The sequence below is a fragment of the Sarcophilus harrisii genome, chromosome 2 (assembly GCF_902635505.1).
Source record: "Sarcophilus harrisii chromosome 2, mSarHar1.11, whole genome shotgun sequence".
Taxonomy (NCBI): Eukaryota; Metazoa; Chordata; class Mammalia; order Dasyuromorphia; family Dasyuridae; genus Sarcophilus; species Sarcophilus harrisii.
In genome coordinates, this window is record NC_045427.1 from 509,112,701 (window position 1) to 509,132,540 (window position 19,840).

At 34.8% G+C, this 19,840-nt stretch overlaps 1 protein-coding gene across 5 annotated transcripts in view; it reads left to right on the forward strand.

Annotated features, from left to right (window-relative positions):
- The window catches only part of TCF12 (transcription factor 12), a 402,673-nt gene that overhangs the window by 361,627 nt on the left and 21,206 nt on the right, over positions 1 to 19,840 (forward strand). For 2 of the 5 annotated variants that reach the window (XM_023498571.2, XM_031955270.1), the window contains 6 exons: positions 83 to 227; positions 565 to 629; positions 7,663 to 7,741; positions 16,336 to 16,409; positions 17,411 to 17,482; positions 18,230 to 18,436. In XM_023498571.2, coding sequence (XP_023354339.1) covers positions 83 to 227; positions 565 to 629; positions 7,663 to 7,741; positions 16,336 to 16,409; positions 17,411 to 17,482; positions 18,230 to 18,436 — 642 coding nt within the window. The remainder of the gene's footprint in view (positions 1 to 82; positions 228 to 564; positions 630 to 7,662; positions 7,742 to 16,335; positions 16,410 to 17,410; positions 17,483 to 18,229; positions 18,437 to 19,840) is intronic. The other 3 variants (XM_031955268.1, XM_031955271.1, XM_031955269.1) reach the window with 2 other exon arrangements.

The window sequence follows — 19,840 nt, forward strand, 5'->3', positions numbered from 1 at the left end:
AGTCATTGTTTAACCATGTGTGCATGTTTATTCAGGAAGTGGAGCTGATGAGATCTTGTCTTTTTTTCCTTTTTTTTTCTAGAGTTATCCTCCACATTCAGTTTCACCAACAGATATAAATGCAAGTCTTCCTCCAATGTCTAGCTTCCATCGAGGCAGTACCAGCAGTTCACCTTATGTTGCTGCCTCACATACTCCTCCCATCAATGGATCAGATAATATTTTAGGTGAGTATTTTAAGGTTCAAAAATCATTAGGATCAACTTTTTGGATTATCTGTGATCCTATATGTCTTTTTGGTTTTTTTAAATGAGGAATTTTTTTTTTTTTAATTTTCATCCTTCAACCTTATAATGTCTCAAAAGGCACCTATAAAATCACCATATTAAATATATCACAGATGAAATGTTTGTTATATTAGTGTCATAAATGTAGAATTACTAAAAAGCATACCTCTGAAAAACTGTGGACATTTTACCATGTTTATAAATGTCAGAGGCATGTAAACTTACTTTATAGTCTGAAAGTAAACTCTTGGTTCGTTTTCCTACTCTTCATATCCAGGAACCAGAGGGAATGCTGCTGGAAGCTCACAGACGGGCGATGCACTTGGCAAGGCTTTGGCATCTGTGAGTATTAACACTGTGTTCAGTAGTAATTATAGGTCATTGGGTTTGGGGGGTTCCTTTTTGGATTTTAGGTTTCATACATAAAATAATGTGGTCCTTAATTTCTAGACTTCCCTATTATAATTTCCACATTACAATTATACAACTCTTTGTTAATCACCAACTCCATATTGAGTCTACAGTTGATACGTAAGCTTAAATTATTCAAAAATCTTTCTCTCGCTCTCTCTGTCTCTCTTGTCTCTGACTCTGATTCTCTGTCTCTCTCCTTCCCTTTCCCCTTCCTCTTTTCTCTTTTCTATGTACGTGTATATTCATATATACATATATGTATATACATGTATTGTATATATATCAAATAAAGGAAGTTACTATTTTTTTTTTTTCATGAAAATTAGCCTTCTGACTTCATTTGAAACATTTGCCTTGTCTATATATGGATGAGCTGTAAGTAGATGGAGAATGAATTTGAACATTTTGTATCCAAGACACAAATAACAAAGATTAGTGGATCAGTTCATTCATAAAGGTTTAAAGTACATGCTCAGTGACCCTTTAAAATAGGTTGAATGGAACCAAGAAGGGCAACCCAGCTATTCCCTTCAGATCCAAAGAGTAAAATGGATTTATAAGGAATTTTTTTTAAAGGCAAAGTATTTTGCATATAAAAGAAAGGAAAAAACCAACAACAGAAAGACTGTTTATCATTACAGCTGCAGTTGATCCAATCAGGAGAAAAAGAAATGAGAGAACATTTCAGATGCCAAATTCATTTTAAGAATTGATGCTAAAATGAGTAAAACTGTGTTTTGGGAAATTCATAATAAAATTACCATAGTATTATCTGGAAGAACTACTTTATATCACACTGTTATCAACATATTAATAATAAAGCTCTGATTATGTTTTAGTGTCTGATTCATAGACAATCAACTTTAAATCCTTTCTTTTTTCACTGCCAAATGGAAGACAAGGCAGTCAGTCATCACTAACCCACAAGGAGCCTTAAGTCGATTCTTTTAGGAATAGATTTATGCTTCAAAGTTCAGAAGATTTTCCCCAGGCTGCCTCCTATTCTTGTTTTCTTCTTTTCCTAGCAAATATGCTCTTAGAAATCCTATAGGCTTGACTTCTTTCTGACACCAACAGTCCTGACCCCAAGTGGATCTTTTGGATCCACATAACAGGTGGAGTATTTCTTAATAGAACTATTAAAGAGCTATCTCTGATATTTTATGTAGATAAATCACATATATAAAGTCTCTGTAATCAGAATTGTGAAAAACAAAACAGAGCCAAACTCTAGCAGCTGTATTCTTAAATTTCAACTTACTAGTGAATTGAGATTTTTGAGAGCAGTTCCTGATACATTTTATTAACTCATAAGTTACTTCTAAAAGAACTGAGGTGATTAGGGAGTCTGTTAACCCAAATGGAATCTGGTAGCAAGTATTTCAAATGCAGCAAGACCAATAAGCATTGAGTTTGTGAGATCCTTTTGACTTTTAAAATATTACCTTGCTGGTTATAAGGAATGACTCTCTGAAAAGAATATATTGAGGAATGTAAATGATTTAAAAACAAAAGATATCAATGAAAATGTATCTTTAAATAATATGGCATACTTAAAAGAGAAATCTGTACTTTGCAAACTGCTTTCATATACATTATCTCACTTGAATGGCAAGTATCTCTATGAGGTAGGGAGATATAGTTAGGGAATATAAAGCTTCATAATCCATTTAAGTTCTCTGCAGAAATTTTGACTTGTAAGACAGCAAAAGTTTCTGACATCCTCAGTGATCCTCAAGTGCATTTTCAGGTACCTCCAGGTCCTTGAGTACTTTCCCTTATTATGAGTAGTACACTAGCCAAACCAGGTTGGCATTTGGAAAGAATTCCAAATTTACTATGAGTGGAAGCCAGGGAAGAAATGTTTAATCTAGTTAGTGGGTGGGCTTTGGTTGTCATGGAAACTTAACTCTGTCATCCTATGTTTTTGCTTGGCAGGAGCAGCCAGGTCATTCCATAAATCATTTCTGTCATAGCTGATGGTGATGCATTCCATCTGCTCTATCACCGCATGCCATAGTCTGCACACTTCAAATCCCTTGCTTCAATCCATCTGCTGCCCTCCCTCTCATCCCCCCACCCCAAGAACACATTTCCCCACCCCCACTACAGACTTACTTTTAGAGCAAATAGATTTGTTCTTTTTAAAAAATTAATTAATTAATTAAACATTAAATTGTCAAGGGAGCATGTGATTACATAGTTAAACATGTGAAGGATGGAGAGAAGAAACTTAATGATTATTACAGTGAAGAATCTGATAATATACATTTCAAATTTTCCATCTTGGGATACTTTATTTGGAAACTGAGTCTAGTAGGTCTATAATGATATCATCTCAAAATTTTAAATTCTTTACACTTTTAAATGTTTAAAAGGAACATATGATTTTAAACATAGAAACCCTCATCCTTTTGTTAAAAATCATTTCTGGTTCCCAAATTGTCTGTTGATGTACATCTTAGAGAGGCCTTTCATGTGTAAAACATCAGCGGGTACAACCTTTGTTCTTCATTTTAGGTATTAAAGCACATACAGAATACTGTGTGATTAAACATGTAAGGCCAGATAATACATTTGCAAAGGTTCTTTTATTTTAGGTTTAAGCCAGGATAATTGTGGTCTTAATCTCAGGGTAGCAAGAAAGAGAATTGTACATGAAAGTATTTACACAAAGTTCCCAAAGCTCTGTGGATTATGCATTAGTTTAGATAATGAACTAGTGTAGATAGAAAGAAAAGAAAATCTGGGTATTCGTGCCATTTCTAATGTGTTTCCCTGAACATTTGCCAGACAATAACCCTTTAAGATTGTGCCCATGGAGGGTTATATGGAGGAAGAAACATCTGGTTTATTTCAGTGCCTAATACCAAATCAAAACACTTGGTCTTTAATTTAGAGGAGATCAAACAGGAGGACTGTTTAACTTTGTTGATTATATCAGACCTCTTTGTGATAATTTATGTTTTGATTCCTACCTCAGAGCAAGAATAAATGTGTTTTTTGTGATCTTGATGGTTAAATGGCCAGTAGTCCCTAACAAAAGGAAAGAAAATTCAGGGAAGTTGACTTTTAAAAGTAATTCATGAAATAAGTTTCTTTGTTGCCTTTGACTCAATAACATTAGCATAACAAAGATTAACTGAAATGTGCACTGTAGTGTTTAAAAAATTGGGCTAACAGCTCGGAGGTTTGGCTCTGTGGGCTCTCCATTGTGTCCTTTTTGTCTAAGGCCCTTTTCATTAGACCCTGGCTTATTGGCACCCTGCTGATTGGAATGGACCATGACTGATAGGAGGAGGAGTCTCATTTGTTGCAGTAAAATGAGTCATGTTACCGTTTAAGCCTGGCAGAAGGTATCAGAGTTATTCATCATTGGTCATTTAACAGTACAGCAACCATGGATTGCATGCAGAATGAGCTCTTACTTTGTGTTTACGTCCTGGTTTCTAAATGACTTTTTTCTTCCCCACCCCCATTTTTAAAGTGCATGACTTTTTCCCCCTTTTCACTTAACTCCACTGTGAGATCTCTTTAAAACTCGAGATTCCAATAGAAAATGTATTGTTGATTAGTCAAATTGGGTGAATGCTGTATTCCAAATAAAGCATTGTGTGTGTTGAGTTTTTTAAAAGTAACACAAGTTTTACAAACTTGGGAAATCTTTGTCTGACAAGGCGATAGCAGAGTATGGTATGCAAAACCAAAGTTGAAGCAAATGGTGTATAGGGTTTTAGAGCAAGCATGCTTGTTTTACATATTGTGTCATTATAGTCACATACAGATTTATTTCTTTACATTTATCAAAACAGCATGGAACAAAAGAAGGTATATTGCATCTTGCCAAGTTGTCTGTAAACCCAAGAAACATATTGCTAATAAACTTGTATGTATCATCACTTTCAGTCCTGAAATGGGATTGGGGAGGAAAGGTGTCAGTGAAAATGATGATTGGGGGAAAGCTTTTATTTGGGTTAACCAGGTTACAAACACACTAGAAATGCTTTCTTTTCCCCTCCCCTTCGAGATAAATTTGTGTTACCCTTTTCCTCCTCTGTGAATGCAGTCATTAAGGGAAAAGAAGAGGGTTTACATATATTTTGCATAGAGCAGAGGAACAGTTTTGCTCAGTCACTGAAAGGTAGTAATCCTCATTGTCATTCTCAGTTTTGCCTGTTCCTCTGAAGTGTAACCTCTTCCTTCTTTTAGATAAAGGAGCTGTCACCGGCTATTGACATACTTAGGGAATCATTTGGTTGCAGTAGAGAGGAAATCAAGGAAATTGAGGGTTGACAATCCACTTCCACCCTTGAAGGACCATATCTGCCAAATAGAGTAACATTGGCAGCTTAATGTGTTAGGAACAATTCCTGAATACAGTCAAGCTTCACTTTAATACTCGTCTCAAGATTTATACCATGTAACTACGTTAAAACCATCTCACTTTATATAGTACTTCTGGTTCTTCAGTAATTAACTCCTAACTGTATGGCTTGCTTACATGACCAGATCACTGTATACTGAATTGCACTTTTATCAAAATGTATTATAGCAACAATCTAATATACTTGTCTAGCATATTATACAGGTTGGATTTAGATGAATCTGAGGGTTAAAGCTCAGTACCTGCTATCAGCCAGTTAGCCTTCTTCCCTAGTACTTAAGGGACTTTATAGGCAATGTTAGGTTTTTGTTTTGTTTTGGGTTGCTGCTGTTGCTGTTGCTTTTGTTGTTTTGAGTTTTTGGGTTTGGGTTTGGGTTTGGGTTTTTTTTTGTTTTTTGGGTTTTTTTTTTTGGGGGGGGGGTGGTTGGCAACATCTCTAAGGGAACTGTGAAATGTGAAATGAAGCCCACATTCGCTATTGATCCATTCTACTCATAAGCACATTAAAGCTTATTAAGTTGGCCAGATTTTTAACAGTGGCAGAATTAAATGGATCTCAAGTTTTTTTCTTGCATCATTCATTTGGCATGCCACCAAATCAGCCATTCAAACAACTTCAAGAATGCCATCAAATTAAAAACAGTTTTGGATCCTAGGATCATAGTCTAATCATAGGGGATTTTATATAAAGTAAACATCAATCAGTAAGCATGTATTAAGTGCCTACTATATGCCAGGCACTGGGAATACAAAGAAAGGCATCAGAGGCATAGAAGAAATGTTAGTTGACATTTACCTTACTTTAAAGCCTTATCTGGTTTCATTTAAACCATAAGCCCATGTTGATTTGCATAGTTGATCTAGATCACATATGTACAAAAGCCACTAGGACTCAGAGTGTGACCACCAGCTAATTTTCACAGATGTCACCCAATAATTCTCAGAGGGCAGCAACTCTAAGTTAATTCTAGGCATCAGTGGAATAGTAATAGTGACCACTGACAAAACTTCTGCCTCCCCGTACCAATTTCCTTATCTTAGTCATCTGAGATCCTGCTCTTTACATGCTTTCCAACTTGATTTCCCAGTTTCTAGTTTTTAATTATTTGATAATGATCTTTAAAAACTGTATAGTTGAAATAACAATTTAGTAGGACCTTATAAAAACTGGTGCCTTTTAGCTGAGTTAGTTGACTTTTTTATACTGTTCGGAAGTCACATCATATTTTTTTACAGAAGTTTTCAGGTTTGTTAGTAATGGTTTGTGAAATTACTGACTATGCATTTCTTTACAGAAAATTGCATTATCTTAAACCTGTATGGATTACTTTGAGAACCCACCCACCCTTTAGACAACATTTAAGTTCTAAAATTGAATCTTCTAAAACTTATTTTAGTAGAAGCTTTGAGAGTGATATCATTCAAGATTGAATCCTTTCTATTGAGAACAAGTTTATAATCACACTTTCTTCACTTGATGACATTCAGGGAATGGCAACTTGCTCCCAGCAGTTGGCCAATTTGCAATAAGCTGGTTACATGCACACTTCTGAGAGTAATTTGTTGTATCCATTATGGGCACAGGATTGGCCCAGAAGAGGTCCTTGGTACCTCAATTGGGAGAATTTGTGAAATATCTGTGGTTTACTAGGTAACCTTTAAGGAAGTGCTACAACTATTTCTATTGGCATAGAAAGTCACTATCATGTAATATAACTGCTTTTCTTCCCTTAATAAATGTTCCAGAATTTATACATTCAGAGGTATGTTATTAACCTCAAAATAGTCATCATATGAACTATTTCAATAATAATATCATTGCTTAAAATATTTTTAGAACCTCTTTTATAGATTTGCCTTCTGAATCTTATCACTACTCACAAAAATATTTTTTTTCCTTCTGAGGATATATTTGGTTTTTTGGAAAATTGCCCAAAGTCATTTGGAACGAAGTCTAGTGAACACTGTTGGTGATCAAATTGGATACTGCTATTTCTAGTCAAAACAAGCTTTTATTTATAAAGTAATGAGTCTGACTTTCTTATGGCAGATTATACATGATTTCTGAAGAAGTACTTCTAAGGAGAGGTATTCTGAAAATGTTTTAAGCATTATCGGCTTCATAGGGTGACTAAAGGACAGCAGTTGGTCATGTGTATATAATTTATGTCCTGACACATATTCCCCTATTTTTCTTTTTCCTTGATCTCATAACATTCACATCTTATCTTTTAGTAATCATTTCCAAAGCTATTCATTATTTTCATACCACTTTAAATAACCGGAAAAAAAAAAAAAGCTAACAAGTTTCTCTTTTCTGAGTTCACCTTACTATATAAATCATATAATGCTTTTTGAATGTTGGTATAAAAAAACTGAGGCTCCACAAATACAGACTCAAGTCTTTGATATAGTAAAGCCGTGCTAGGATTGATCAATAAATTTTTTAAAACCAAGTTAGCTTCAAAGATGGCAATGGAAGATAAAAATATATATATATAATGCAATAAGTAGTTTTCATTTTTCCTTTTTGAATCAAATGTTGATAAATAAATTTACATATTTTCATTTTGTTAGATTTATTCTCCAGACCATACCAGCAGTAGCTTTCCCTCAAATCCATCAACACCAGTTGGATCACCATCACCTCTTACAGGTATGCTAGATTTTATTATCTTATTTAGTAGTATGATTGTTGCTATTATTTTATTTTGAATGGTATCGAAGTTTTTTCATGCCTGAAATCAAACTATGATTAGAAAAAGTGTGAAAAAAAAATCTGTACACTAAGAAATATTTTAATGACATAGCTAATTTAATTTTTATAATTTCTTATAGAAGTTCCATAAATATTAATTGACAGCAAAGCAAATTATTGTTTGGAAAGAGAACCTAGGAGAAGAGTAAAATCTCTTGTTTTAAAAGTTAAAATGCAGCTTATCTTTTCCCTCACAGCCCAGGTTTACATTGTATTTTTATGAGCCCCTGTGAATTTGACCCATGGCTAGTTTTATTTCTTTTAATGGCCTATCTTTATTTGTATCCTCTCTGAATCTTTATATGTTAACATGTATTCCACAGACTTAAGAAAGATACTTTTCTCTGTTTAACTTTAGTTTTATGGAAAGAGCCCTTATGTGAATGACTTACATGTGACTAAACTTTAAAATATTTAGAATAGAAAAAAAAAAAAAAAATGAGGGGATAGCAATGTGGGCTTTTTCCTTTTTTTCCCCCAAACAAAACCACTTCTTGCTAGTAGATATATAAACTGTTGAAATTTGCTTTTGCATGTTGCCAAGTCATTATGACTTTAATTAAAAGTGTAAGTAAACATTTCTCAAGGCATTCATTATTGTTGTGATTGGGGATTTTTACCTTTTTAATGAATAAGTTAAACTAATATTAAATGATTTATTATAAGTTAGGGTAAATTGGGAAATTTAAACTGTGCTCTACTTTTTTGACCAATACTGCAACAAAGTCAGCAACTCTGGAGAAGCAAAATTGCTGAGTCTGATCTCGGGGAAGTAGCTAGGCAACTCAGTAGTTAGGGCCACCAATACTTCCTCCTACAAACAATTTGACTATGGATCCATTCACTCATGCTGATCAAGCAATTACTTGTGTCCACATAGCTTCTCAAGCCTTCTGCATTGCCTGATCTTTCTGAAAATCAGGGTTCTTGGATCTAGCCATCTCCCATCACCTGTGCTTTGTGTATGAATGTTGCATGTCTGCTAAGAAGCATTCCAACGTGGAGATGATGAACTACTGGCAGCTGTTTACAACTCTTAGCGGGTACTGCAGTTTTCTCAGACACTGTGGCCTCAGCTGTCTAGTAAAAGTTGAACAGCTGTTCCCCACATAGACAGAACTATGAAAGCCCCATTGACTTAAAGTTGTTGTTTAAAAGAGAGCTGGAATTACAGGCAGAATGATGTAACTTTAACCCTGTTCAGCCCCTGTGGCACAGTTTTGCTAAATTATCAATGTCAGTTTTACCACAGCCTGTTTCCCTTTCTCATCTGATATACCCACATTAACTCCTACTAAATATGTTCATTTTTCCCCCTTCTCCCCACCCCCCACACACCCTTACCCTGTCCTACCCCACCCTTCTTGGCTAGTCATCTACAAAAGCTGCCTTTTTGTTTTAATTAGCACTGAGTGGAAAGCCAGGCAGCAGAAAAAGCTGGCCTTGCTTCTGAAAGTCTGGGATCAAAGGGCCTATCAATGAAATGAGAGAATTGTGCCCTCTATTTACATTTCTTAAAATAATGGTTCAAAATAAAAATTCAAGTTATTCTTCCCCTTCCCCTCCCATATTTCTTTCCTATTTAATGATTATTACTTTCTTTTCCCCTGTGATTTGGTTGATTAATGAATATCTGTGTACTGAGAGAGGATATCTGAGTAGCTGCTTTTAAGTAGTTGTTTTATTTCCTCTAATGGCTGAAAAATTCATGTTGAATACTGTAATGAAGAGATTAATAGATTTCTTCTCTGATTCAGCAGTCACATTGAAAGAAAAGAAATGTCTTATATGTCATTCTGCTGAGATAGCAAATCATAGACTCTAGGTTTTATGCAGGTGCACATTTTTCTCCCCTTCCCCAGTCCTTCCCCTTAGCATCACTCCCTACCACTACCTAGAAAGGAAAGGAAAAATAAAGGCAAAATCAATTTGTCAAAAAGTATTGGGGAAAATAAGGTAAATCAGTTTTTTTTTTTTTTTAATTAATAAGACATACCACATGAAATATGGAAACTTCTCTGTGGAAAGACATTGACCTCTTATCATCCGGGGAGAGGATAGAGAAATACTTTCCCTTTAATTTCCCCCTGTGGTGTTTCATATCTAGACTGGCCTCTATAAGCAACAGAGGAATTTAGGGAGTATATACAAGGGCAGAGATATACACATCCTTTTCAAAATTGGCTTTCTTGTTTAAGACCAGAAAGCCAAGCTTCTGTTCTCTCTTCCTTCTTTGCATGTTCCTTGGGAACCTTCCAAATTATGACAAAATCCCCCACCTGGAAAAAGTCCTTACAGAAGTTCCTAGGAGGTAATTTTGTGTTTGGGAAAAAACAGTGAAGAAAGTAAAGAAAACAGGTGTTTTCTTAGATGGCTTGGAAGTCAGGCAAGTAGTTTTGTGTGTGTGTGTTGGGGGGTGGGGGGAATTGCTATTCACTGCGCTCTGAAACTTTTCAGTTAGTTTTATACCAAATCTCAATTTTCCCAGCAAGACAAAAGTTAGAGAGAGAATGAAAGTAGTTACCTTTATGCCTGCAGGTTGGGGAAAGGGAGCAGAGTTTCCCCTATTAGTTGTAGGATTAAACCCTAGTCTTCTCTTTGATGTGGAAATATAAAGGAAATATATTGTAGTGGAGATAGCCTAGACTTGGCATTAGAGGACTTAAGGTCAAATTTGGCCTCTGCTATTTATTCCTTTGGTCATCATAGACTTTAAACTTTTCTGTAAAATAAGAAATTTGGACTAGATCTCTTAAGGACCCTTCCAGCTCCAGTCTGATCAAAAATGAGAAATTTCCAATAATTCTAGCGTCCAGCAGCATCCTTCAAAGTAAGCACAGAAATTAAATGCCAGTACATGAATGCAACTTAAAATCATTCACCAGGTATTTTTTATCAAGCACCTACAAGGTGTAGAGTACTGTATTTAATGACCTTAAGAGTTATAGAGAGGCATGGGTCACTATCCCCAAATCTGAGGCACTGCTAGCTTAGAAAATGTATCTAACAGTGCAAAGCTGTGAACTTTAAATACAAATAGATTAGTATGGAAAATAATATTAGCAACAGATGGAAAGATGAAAAATTGCATCCAGACCAGGATGCTCAGGTCTGGGATTACAGGGTAGGTACTATTTGAAGTAGGCTTTGAAGAATGCCTTAAGTAGAGAGAAGAGTAAAAAGGAAATTCTAACTTGAGGAGTGAAAGCAATTTGACTAGAACAGTTTTCACATAGAGAAATAGTAGGAGATAAATGATTATATAATACAATACAATACAGGCTTAGACAGGCCTAGACTGCCAGGCAAAAGTTTGGACTTTATTGTGTAGGCAGTGATGTACCGTTAAAGGTCTTGATTAAGCATGAGAGAACCACAGAAATGTGGAAATGCTTGTGCTGGATTTCTCTCTAACACATAAAATATTGGATTTAGTTCTCATAATTAATTAACAAGCCACAGTAGGTAAAATTCCTGCTAAATCCCACCCAGAGTGAACTATGCTTTGTAAATCAGATCAGTAGCACTGGATGATTTGATGATCAAAGCTCTTCCAGATTTTCTTGTCAAGCAGCTCTCATTGTTTTTATCCCAAGCTATCTTGGTTTCTGGGGAAAAAATTGTTTAATGTATCTTAATATCAGGTACGTTTACTACAAGGCTTTCTGAACAGAAGCCAGTTTTCTTGGTTGCTCTGCAAAGAGCCGAAGGCACTTTCAAAAATAGTTTACTAAGTTTCTCTTCTTAATAACCAAAGTACTAGGAATATTTTCTACCTAGTAATAACATAGTAAAAGTGAGACCTCTTATTCATCTTCTGTAATGTAGTCTAAGCTCAGAATTGGCCTTAGTATATTATAGGAACATAAAATATTAAAGCTGCCAAGGACCATAGAGGTCCAAACTCCCGATTTTACAGATGGGAAATACTAAAGCACATTAAGAAATTTAAGTGATTTTTCTCAAGGTCATAAATACAAAAGCAGATCTCTGAATATAATTTGACTGTTCTATCAATAAACATTAGTAATAAATTAATCAATGAACATATATTTTAACATGTTTAACATATATTGGATTACTTGCCATCTGGGGAAGTTGAGGGGAAAATTTGGAACACAAGGTTTTGCAAGGGTCAGTATTGAAAAATTATCCATGCATAGGTTTTGAAAATAAAAAGCTTTAATAAAAAAATGAAAAATAAAAATCAATTAATTAATCAAGAAGCAATTATTAAGCACTAGATATTCAAAGATTAGTGAAAACAACACTTTCTGGGGTAGCTAGGTGGCACAGAGCACCAGCCCTGAAGTCAGGAGGACCTGAGTTCAAATTCGGCTTCATATACTTAACACTTCCTACCTGTGTGACTCTGGGCAAGTCACTTAAGCCCAATTACCTCACTGGCGGGGGAGTGGAGGGGAGAGAAAGAAAGCCAACCTGAAAAGGCTTTTTCTTCAAGTACATTAGATTCTAGCCAAGGGAGACAACAGATATGTGTGTATGTATATATACATACATATTCGTATGTAAAAGTGGATACAAAATAGATACCAGTTGACTTGTGAAGATATTAACAGCTTGGTGAATCAGGCATTGTTTCCTGACTGTTTCCATGTAAAACGGGATGTTTGAACAAAACACTAAAGGAAACGGAGTAATTCTGACTGAATCACTTCTCATTTCTCACTTCTCACAGCAGGTGAGAAGAGAATGTTTCTAGACATGGACATGGGAGATATCTGGGGCAAAGGCATAAAGGTAGGAGATGGGGTGGCGTGTATGAAAAGCGAGTAGGAGGCCAGTATAACTAGACCACAGTGAATGTGCTGGGGAATAATGTGCATTAAAGATAGATTGGGTCCAAGTTGTGAAGAGTTTTAAGTGTCAAACAATTTATATTTGACTCTAGAAATAATAGGAAAAAAATAGGAATTTGTGCTTTAGGAAAATGGCAGCTGATGAAAAATGGAGAGGAGAGGGAGGTGACTTGAGGCAGGGAGATGACTTCAGGGGGCAATTACCATTGTCCAGGGGAAAAAAAAAAAGATGAGGACCTGACCAAGGTGGTAGTTGTGTGAATGGAGAGAAAGCAATAGAAGCTTTTGGACTATTTACTTGATTTTCTATACTTCTGTATTGATGCTTCAGTTAATCATTAGATTTAAAGAACAGTTGTTACTACTGTAATTATTTCAAATTTCTTTAAGAAATCAAGTACAGAAGCAAATCTGTATGTCTAGAATTCAGCACCACTGTTTGAGAGTGCAGCCAGCAGTTTGTAGAGATGGGAGGGAAGATAGTGGACTACACTCCAGAGTTTGATGAAATATTTCTCCCCAGACTTCATTTTAGTCATTTTTAATCACATCCTACTTTCCATGATCTTATTTGTGGGTTTTTTGACAAAGCTACTGGGATGGTTTGGCATTTCCTTCTCCAGATCATTTTACAGTTGAGGAAACTGAGGCAAATAGGACTAAGTAACTTAATCAAGATCACACAGCTTGTAAGTGTCTAAAGCTGGATTTGAACTCAAGTCTTCCTAACTCCAGGATTTGCATTCTATCCATTGCACCACTCAGTTCATCATGTATAGTCCTGTAAATCCTCAGTTGTGTGGAAAAACAAAAGAATTGCAGAATATGTGCTGCTATTTATATACAAAGACCATATCATGGACCTGTCATCATCTGTAGACTGTCATGGCACCACTGTACTCAAGTACAAAGTACTTTTTTTGTTGTTATGTCTTTTGATCCTCAAAACAACCTTGTGAAATAGAAAGGGTAGCATTTTCTCCATTTTACAGATGAAGCAGTAAGATCCACAGAAGTCGATTAATAAGGTCCGAAATCACATAGAGCTAGAACCCAGATTTCTTTATTCCTAATGAAGTGTTTGTCCTGCCTTCTTTTGAAAGTGTTTTTGGTTTTTTTTTTTATTTGTTTGTTTGTTTTTGGTTGTGGCGTTGTTTTATGAGTAAAGATGAACTATCCTTGTATCCTTTCTTACCTTGTTCCCCTGGTGACCAGCAACTTACATTTTTCAGATGGCTAATCATCAGTCTGGTTCATCAATTTCACAGAATAAACTGAATTGGTCATTTATACTAAGTTCAGGGCTCTAATTTATGATCTTGTTCTGCTTGGTACCTATTCTAATTAGTTGTCATAAAATACCAGCTCAGAATGGAGTAAGTCAGACTGTATTCTGTGCTGTTTTATAGTTTACATTGTTTTTATACTAACATTCAGTTCCTTCAAGTCTCATTTGAACTCTTGAATCTGACAATCATTTTATCTGAATAAACCATTTATTCACCTTATGATACTTGGAAACAAAGAGTAACAAAGATAGTCCCCTAAGACTTGTTTGGGAGGACTAATTCAGAAACTATTGCTAATAATTTAATCTCTAAATTATTAGAGATTAAACTTGATGTATTTAGTTAGAATCTCATGTAAGTAAAATAAAATGACAAAACTAGAAGTTCATCCAAAGAACAGATTGTCTAAGAAAGAAAGGGAGAAAAAGACATAAGAGAAACAAGAATGATTGCAAAAGTGGAAAGAAAAGACTTAAAAGGTTTCGAAGTCTCCCATGCCTACCTCACACAGCCTTACAAGCACAAGCTGTCATGGAGGTTGCAGTTACATTGTCTGCTTTAGGTTTAATTAAAAAAAAAACTTCTTAATTTCATTCTTTTCAATTCAATAGAAAGATGGTATGATATAATAGAATGAGCACTAGACTTGGATCTTGAAAGCCTGAGTCGTCTTCTCAGATCTAATGCTTATTAGCTGTATTAGGTAGGTGTCTTCTTTGAAACTCCATTTTTAAATCTAAAATAACAGCCTTGCGTGATATGTTTCACAGCTGTTAAGAAATAATGTGTAGAAATTACCCTGCAGACCTTCAAATACTATATTAATACAATCTAGGATTATTAATCGCAGTAGCTAGAGCTAGCAGGGACCTTTAGGAATCACTTAGTTCATCTTCCTCATTTTGAGGATGTGAGAGAAGAAACCTGACTGACATCACAGAGTTTTAAAGGGGGAAAACCTGGATTTGGGACTCTTTCTGCTTCCTGACAATGTTGCCTTATACACATTACTTACAAGAACTCACAATAGATCATCACTGATCACTGTTCATATGGAATCTTAGATCCTCCATTTAACAGACCAGATTTACAGAAAGATTTTCTTTTTAATGATTCCCTTTTCTTAAATGAATCTATCTCTTTTTAAAGAGCAGTTATTTGAAATTATGACATTAAACTTCATCTCAGTTTTCTGGCTATAGAGCTTTTCCTTGTTACTTTAAATGTAAGCCCATAGGCCTTTCTTTTAATGAACTGTTTGGGATTGCATGTCCATAATTTATTACTGCAATTGCTTTATGATTATGTTTGTAAGTCTATGCCTTAAATGGACACAGAAATAGTTTATGTCTATATTCTGTTTTTAAGTTTGTTAATTGATAAAGAAAAATACATGTTATGTCTTCAAGTTTTATATTTTAAATTTCCTTATTCAGCTACTAAAGCATACAAATAATTAATTATGAAATGTTATCTGTTCATTAGGAATATGTTTCTTTTTTCAACTTACAATAACTATATGGATGATGTGAATATAATTGCCACTTTGCTATCCAACCCATGAATGTTTCATTCAGCTGAAATGAAACACAGAGTCTTCTTAATTTACCTTAATATATCTGAGATAACAAATGTATGGTAGTATTCTATTTATCTTTTACTTTCCTAAATGTTACTGGATTAAGCTGTGGCAAGGTTATATTTGGAGCAATTATTTTAAAAAATGAATAAATTGTACAAACTAAACTCTTTAATTATAATCTCAAATTTCTAATATAATTGTTTTTGCCCTTGTAGATCTTTTCAAAAGGGAAATCTAGTTAAGTGGGTTTTTTTATTAACTATAAATAATATATTCTCTAAATCACAATTGTAATAAATTTATAAGGATTTTAGAACTGTGTGTTTTTATTATAATGAGATATTGGGATTAGTCAAAGGCTTTAAAATCTGGCATTATCCCAAAGCTATGGATAATATATTTTTCCATTCAGTTCTTTTTTTCTTTAACTTTCATTTTTGTTTGCTTTTCTTCTGTATCTTTCACCCTTTTTCAGTCATTCCTTCATTATTCCTTCATTTTGCAAGAGTTGGAAAACAAATAGCCACTTAGCAGAGAGTTAAATTTTTGTGGTAACATTTAAAAAAGCCAGTTAATATACTTTTGAATAAAATACTTTAGGTCTGTGAACAACCTACATGAAGCAAAACATCTACCACTTTTTAAAGCCTTAGATAACTCAGCTTTTCACACTATTTTATTAATGTTTATTGAGCTTAGTAATATATTCTTATTTCCTTCCAGCACATCATAAAGAGCTCTGAGTTAACTTGGTCTTTGGGGGATTTTTGTTTGTTTGTTTCTGTTTTTTTCTTTAAACAGGTGCTAGCCAGTGGTCCAGACCTGGAGGCCAACCCCCCTCATCTCCAAACTATGAAAATTCTCTCCACTCCCTGGTAAGAGCCACTTTAAAAACAAATAAACACACACACACACACACACACACTCACTCATTTAAGAATTTGGAGTTCATTTTAGTTAGTATATACCTTGCATATTAATGAAGAAAACAGTAGGGTAGCATTACAAGTGAATTCTTTTCTAACAAATGGTGTAGTTCAGTTAAACAACCTAAGATATAGGGTGTGTCTTTTGCCATCTGTTCTTTGGACATCAGGCTTCTGGGCTTAAGACATCTGGTGTTAAAATACTCTTATGAGATTTCCCATATCTTTGACAAACCCAGAGCTGAGCCCTATGTGCACTTCCATGTCTACAAATAGAAGAATGAAAGAATAACCCACAGTTCTGAAATTTGTTGTATATTTGTATGTTTTTATATGTGAGGAATTATGTGTTTTGTACATTACATTCATATTCAGATATTAAAATATGTAAAGATTTCCTATGTAGTATTAACTTTTTTATTATAGGGAACATTCTCTTGCACTCTTCCCAGGAAAGAATATATAATTTATTTGTGTTACAAATAAAAGATAAAGCAACACAGAAGAATGCAGAATTATTCTTATATGCACTGAATATGTAGATCTGGTAGTAGGTTGTTAACAAATTTTTTTTTTCCTATGTTTATATTCATTGTATAGGATTAGAGAAGAAACATCTAATGGAATATTGAGCTAGGCTTTGAGTATCTGTGGATATTTCTAGTTTCCAAATATAAAGTTTCTTTTTTCTGTGACTAACAGAATTTTTTTAATCAGACAAAAGTTTTCTTCTTTCCCTACAATCAAATGAAAACAATTTGGACACTTTAGAATGCTAACCTTATAACTCAAAATTAAGCATTTAGCCTTCTCATATCTTAATACAAGCAGATCTTTATATTAACTTAACTAACATTTTATGCTGACACGCACATCAGCTATTTCCTCATCTCTTTTTGGAATTAATCTTAACCTGTGCTTTGCTTCCTGTTCTGTCTTGACTTTGCCAGAAAAATCGAGTTGAGCAGCAACTTCACGAGCATTTGCAAGATGCAATGTCCTTCTTAAAGGATGTCTGTGAGGTACTATTTCTCTTTAGATGGTGCCTTTTTGTGTTACAGTTAATTCCACTCACCAATACCACTTTTAATCTTCAATTAGTACAAATCACAAAGTTTTTTAACCTCAAACATTTTGCCATTTCATTTTCTAAAGAATTGCAAGAGTAGGCTTCTTTTCTTTTATGTTCAAGGAAATGATTGTTTTTTTTTTTAAGAGGGACCTACTGACATATGCTTTTGATTTTGAATTTTCTAATGTGTGAATCTATATACAGACACACAAATGTGTTTGTTTCCTCTGGTTTGTCAAACACCCAAGCTTGGTTGTGCGTACAATGTGAGCTACGTATGCATTATTCATTTACAACAAACAACTAGACTTTGGGGGTACTTTGCTTGTGCTTCTTTCCCAAATAGCACTTTTCCAAAAGGTCAGCATCATTTTAGAACTTATCCCTTGCCCCGACTCTTTATCAGTAAGACTATAATTTAGTGTCTGATACAGTAATCTGCTATCTGTCATAGCACTGAAAGCATTAACTTTACACTAGATTCATTTTGAGAAGCCACTTTTCCTGATGTGGCATTCATTTAACACCTTCTCCAGATTGCCTTTCTTTTCCTATTGATTCATAATGCCAGTAGCTGCTTTTGATATTGCATTTCACTTAATGTTTTCCATGTAACCCAAAGTAGAAAATGTAGTGGTATAATGAATTTAACAGAGAAACCAACAGTGACCTCCATGTTCCTTTTCACTCTCCACAGCAGTCTCGAATGGAGGATCGCTTAGATAGACTGGATGATGCTATCCATGTGCTACGGAACCATGCCGTGGGACCTTCTACCAGCCTTCCTGCTGGCCATGGAGATATACATAGCTTATTGGGACCATCCCATAATGCATCACTTGGAAGCCTCAATTCAAACTATGGAGGATCAAGCCTTGTCACAAGCAGTAGATCAGCATCAATGGTAACTGTCTCCATAGTTGTTTGAGAAATCTAAAATAGAAAATGTTCAATGTCTTTCAAGATTCAAGCAATAGAGTAGAGCATTGTAATGGATTCAGATTTTTAAGTGCATTTCTGGTGATCCAATTTTTTTATGTAATAAACATTTTTCTCCAAATTTTTTTACCAAAGATTATGGAAAAGTAGCAGGTGCATTTATTGACCATCAGTTGGTATCAAGTTGAAGAAATTCCTCCTCCCTTTTCCTTTTGGAAAGGTAGTTGAGGAGTGGCTGGAGGGGTAACCTTTATAGACTTTGGCTTGGTCATTGGCCCATAAAATCCTGCTGTGACCATGTGTAGAAAGCAGAAAGTTTCTGCAGAGAGCATTTTAGCTTATACATGCATTTTTTCCCAGATGTGTAATAATTGGCAGAATAGTTTTTCTCCTTGAAATAGTGGATAGGGAGTCTGAATAGGAAAAGCAGTCCAGAAAGACTGAATTTCAAGTGTTCTGGTCTGGAAAAGCTGTTTATTGTAATTTGGAACTTGTCTTCAATAGCAGATGCTGGCTGAAGCCTGGAAGAAAGCTGCTGGAATGTGAAACCTCGTTTGTGCAGGCCCAAATTTAAACTTTTTTTCCAAATGAAAAAAAAGGGGGTGGGGTGGGGTGGAGGGGGAGGTGGTTTGAGCACAGCTGTAGTGTAAGTAACAATGGAGAGGAAACAATTTTAAATTAATCCACAAGAAGAAGAATAAAATAATTCAGTCCATCTTTTCAAAAACATGGGAACGGTTCTGGGGGTGGGGGGGTGGGGAGTGAGATTATAGGACTGTGCACATCAAAATGTATGTTTGGTGTCTTATGTTACTCTTTCTCCAAAATATTTCTTAAGAAAAGAAGCTCTTTTTGAACCTGCTTATTTAACTATTGCCATGTGTTTGCATGTTTATGGCATGGTTTTTAAGGTTCATTGCATGCTGTGAAATATTCGCTTATAAAACAGATTCCTAGCTGCAAGCCATGTGATCAAGGCTAAAACTCACCTATCATCAAAATAATTAGGTGCCCCAATTGCTGAAGGCTTGTGTTCTGTAAAATAGGATTGGTTCCAGATTTTCACATCCACATGTTAGACATCTATTTATATTCCTTTCAGAGCCACTGTAGTAAACATCAAACAGGACTGCTAGGTTCCTTATGAAATAGCATTTTCAGCAGCCTAGCCAACTTTCAGTGCTTGCATAACTTTGTACCCATGTTTAAAAACAAATCAATTTTGCAAAAAGAACATGGTCTTCAGAAGAATAGTTAGATACTTTAACAAAAAAAGGTATTGTTGATACTACCATTTGGGAATGCAATTTAAGCATTTTTTCAAGAATCTATATAATAACATTGATAATTACACATACAGAGAATGGTA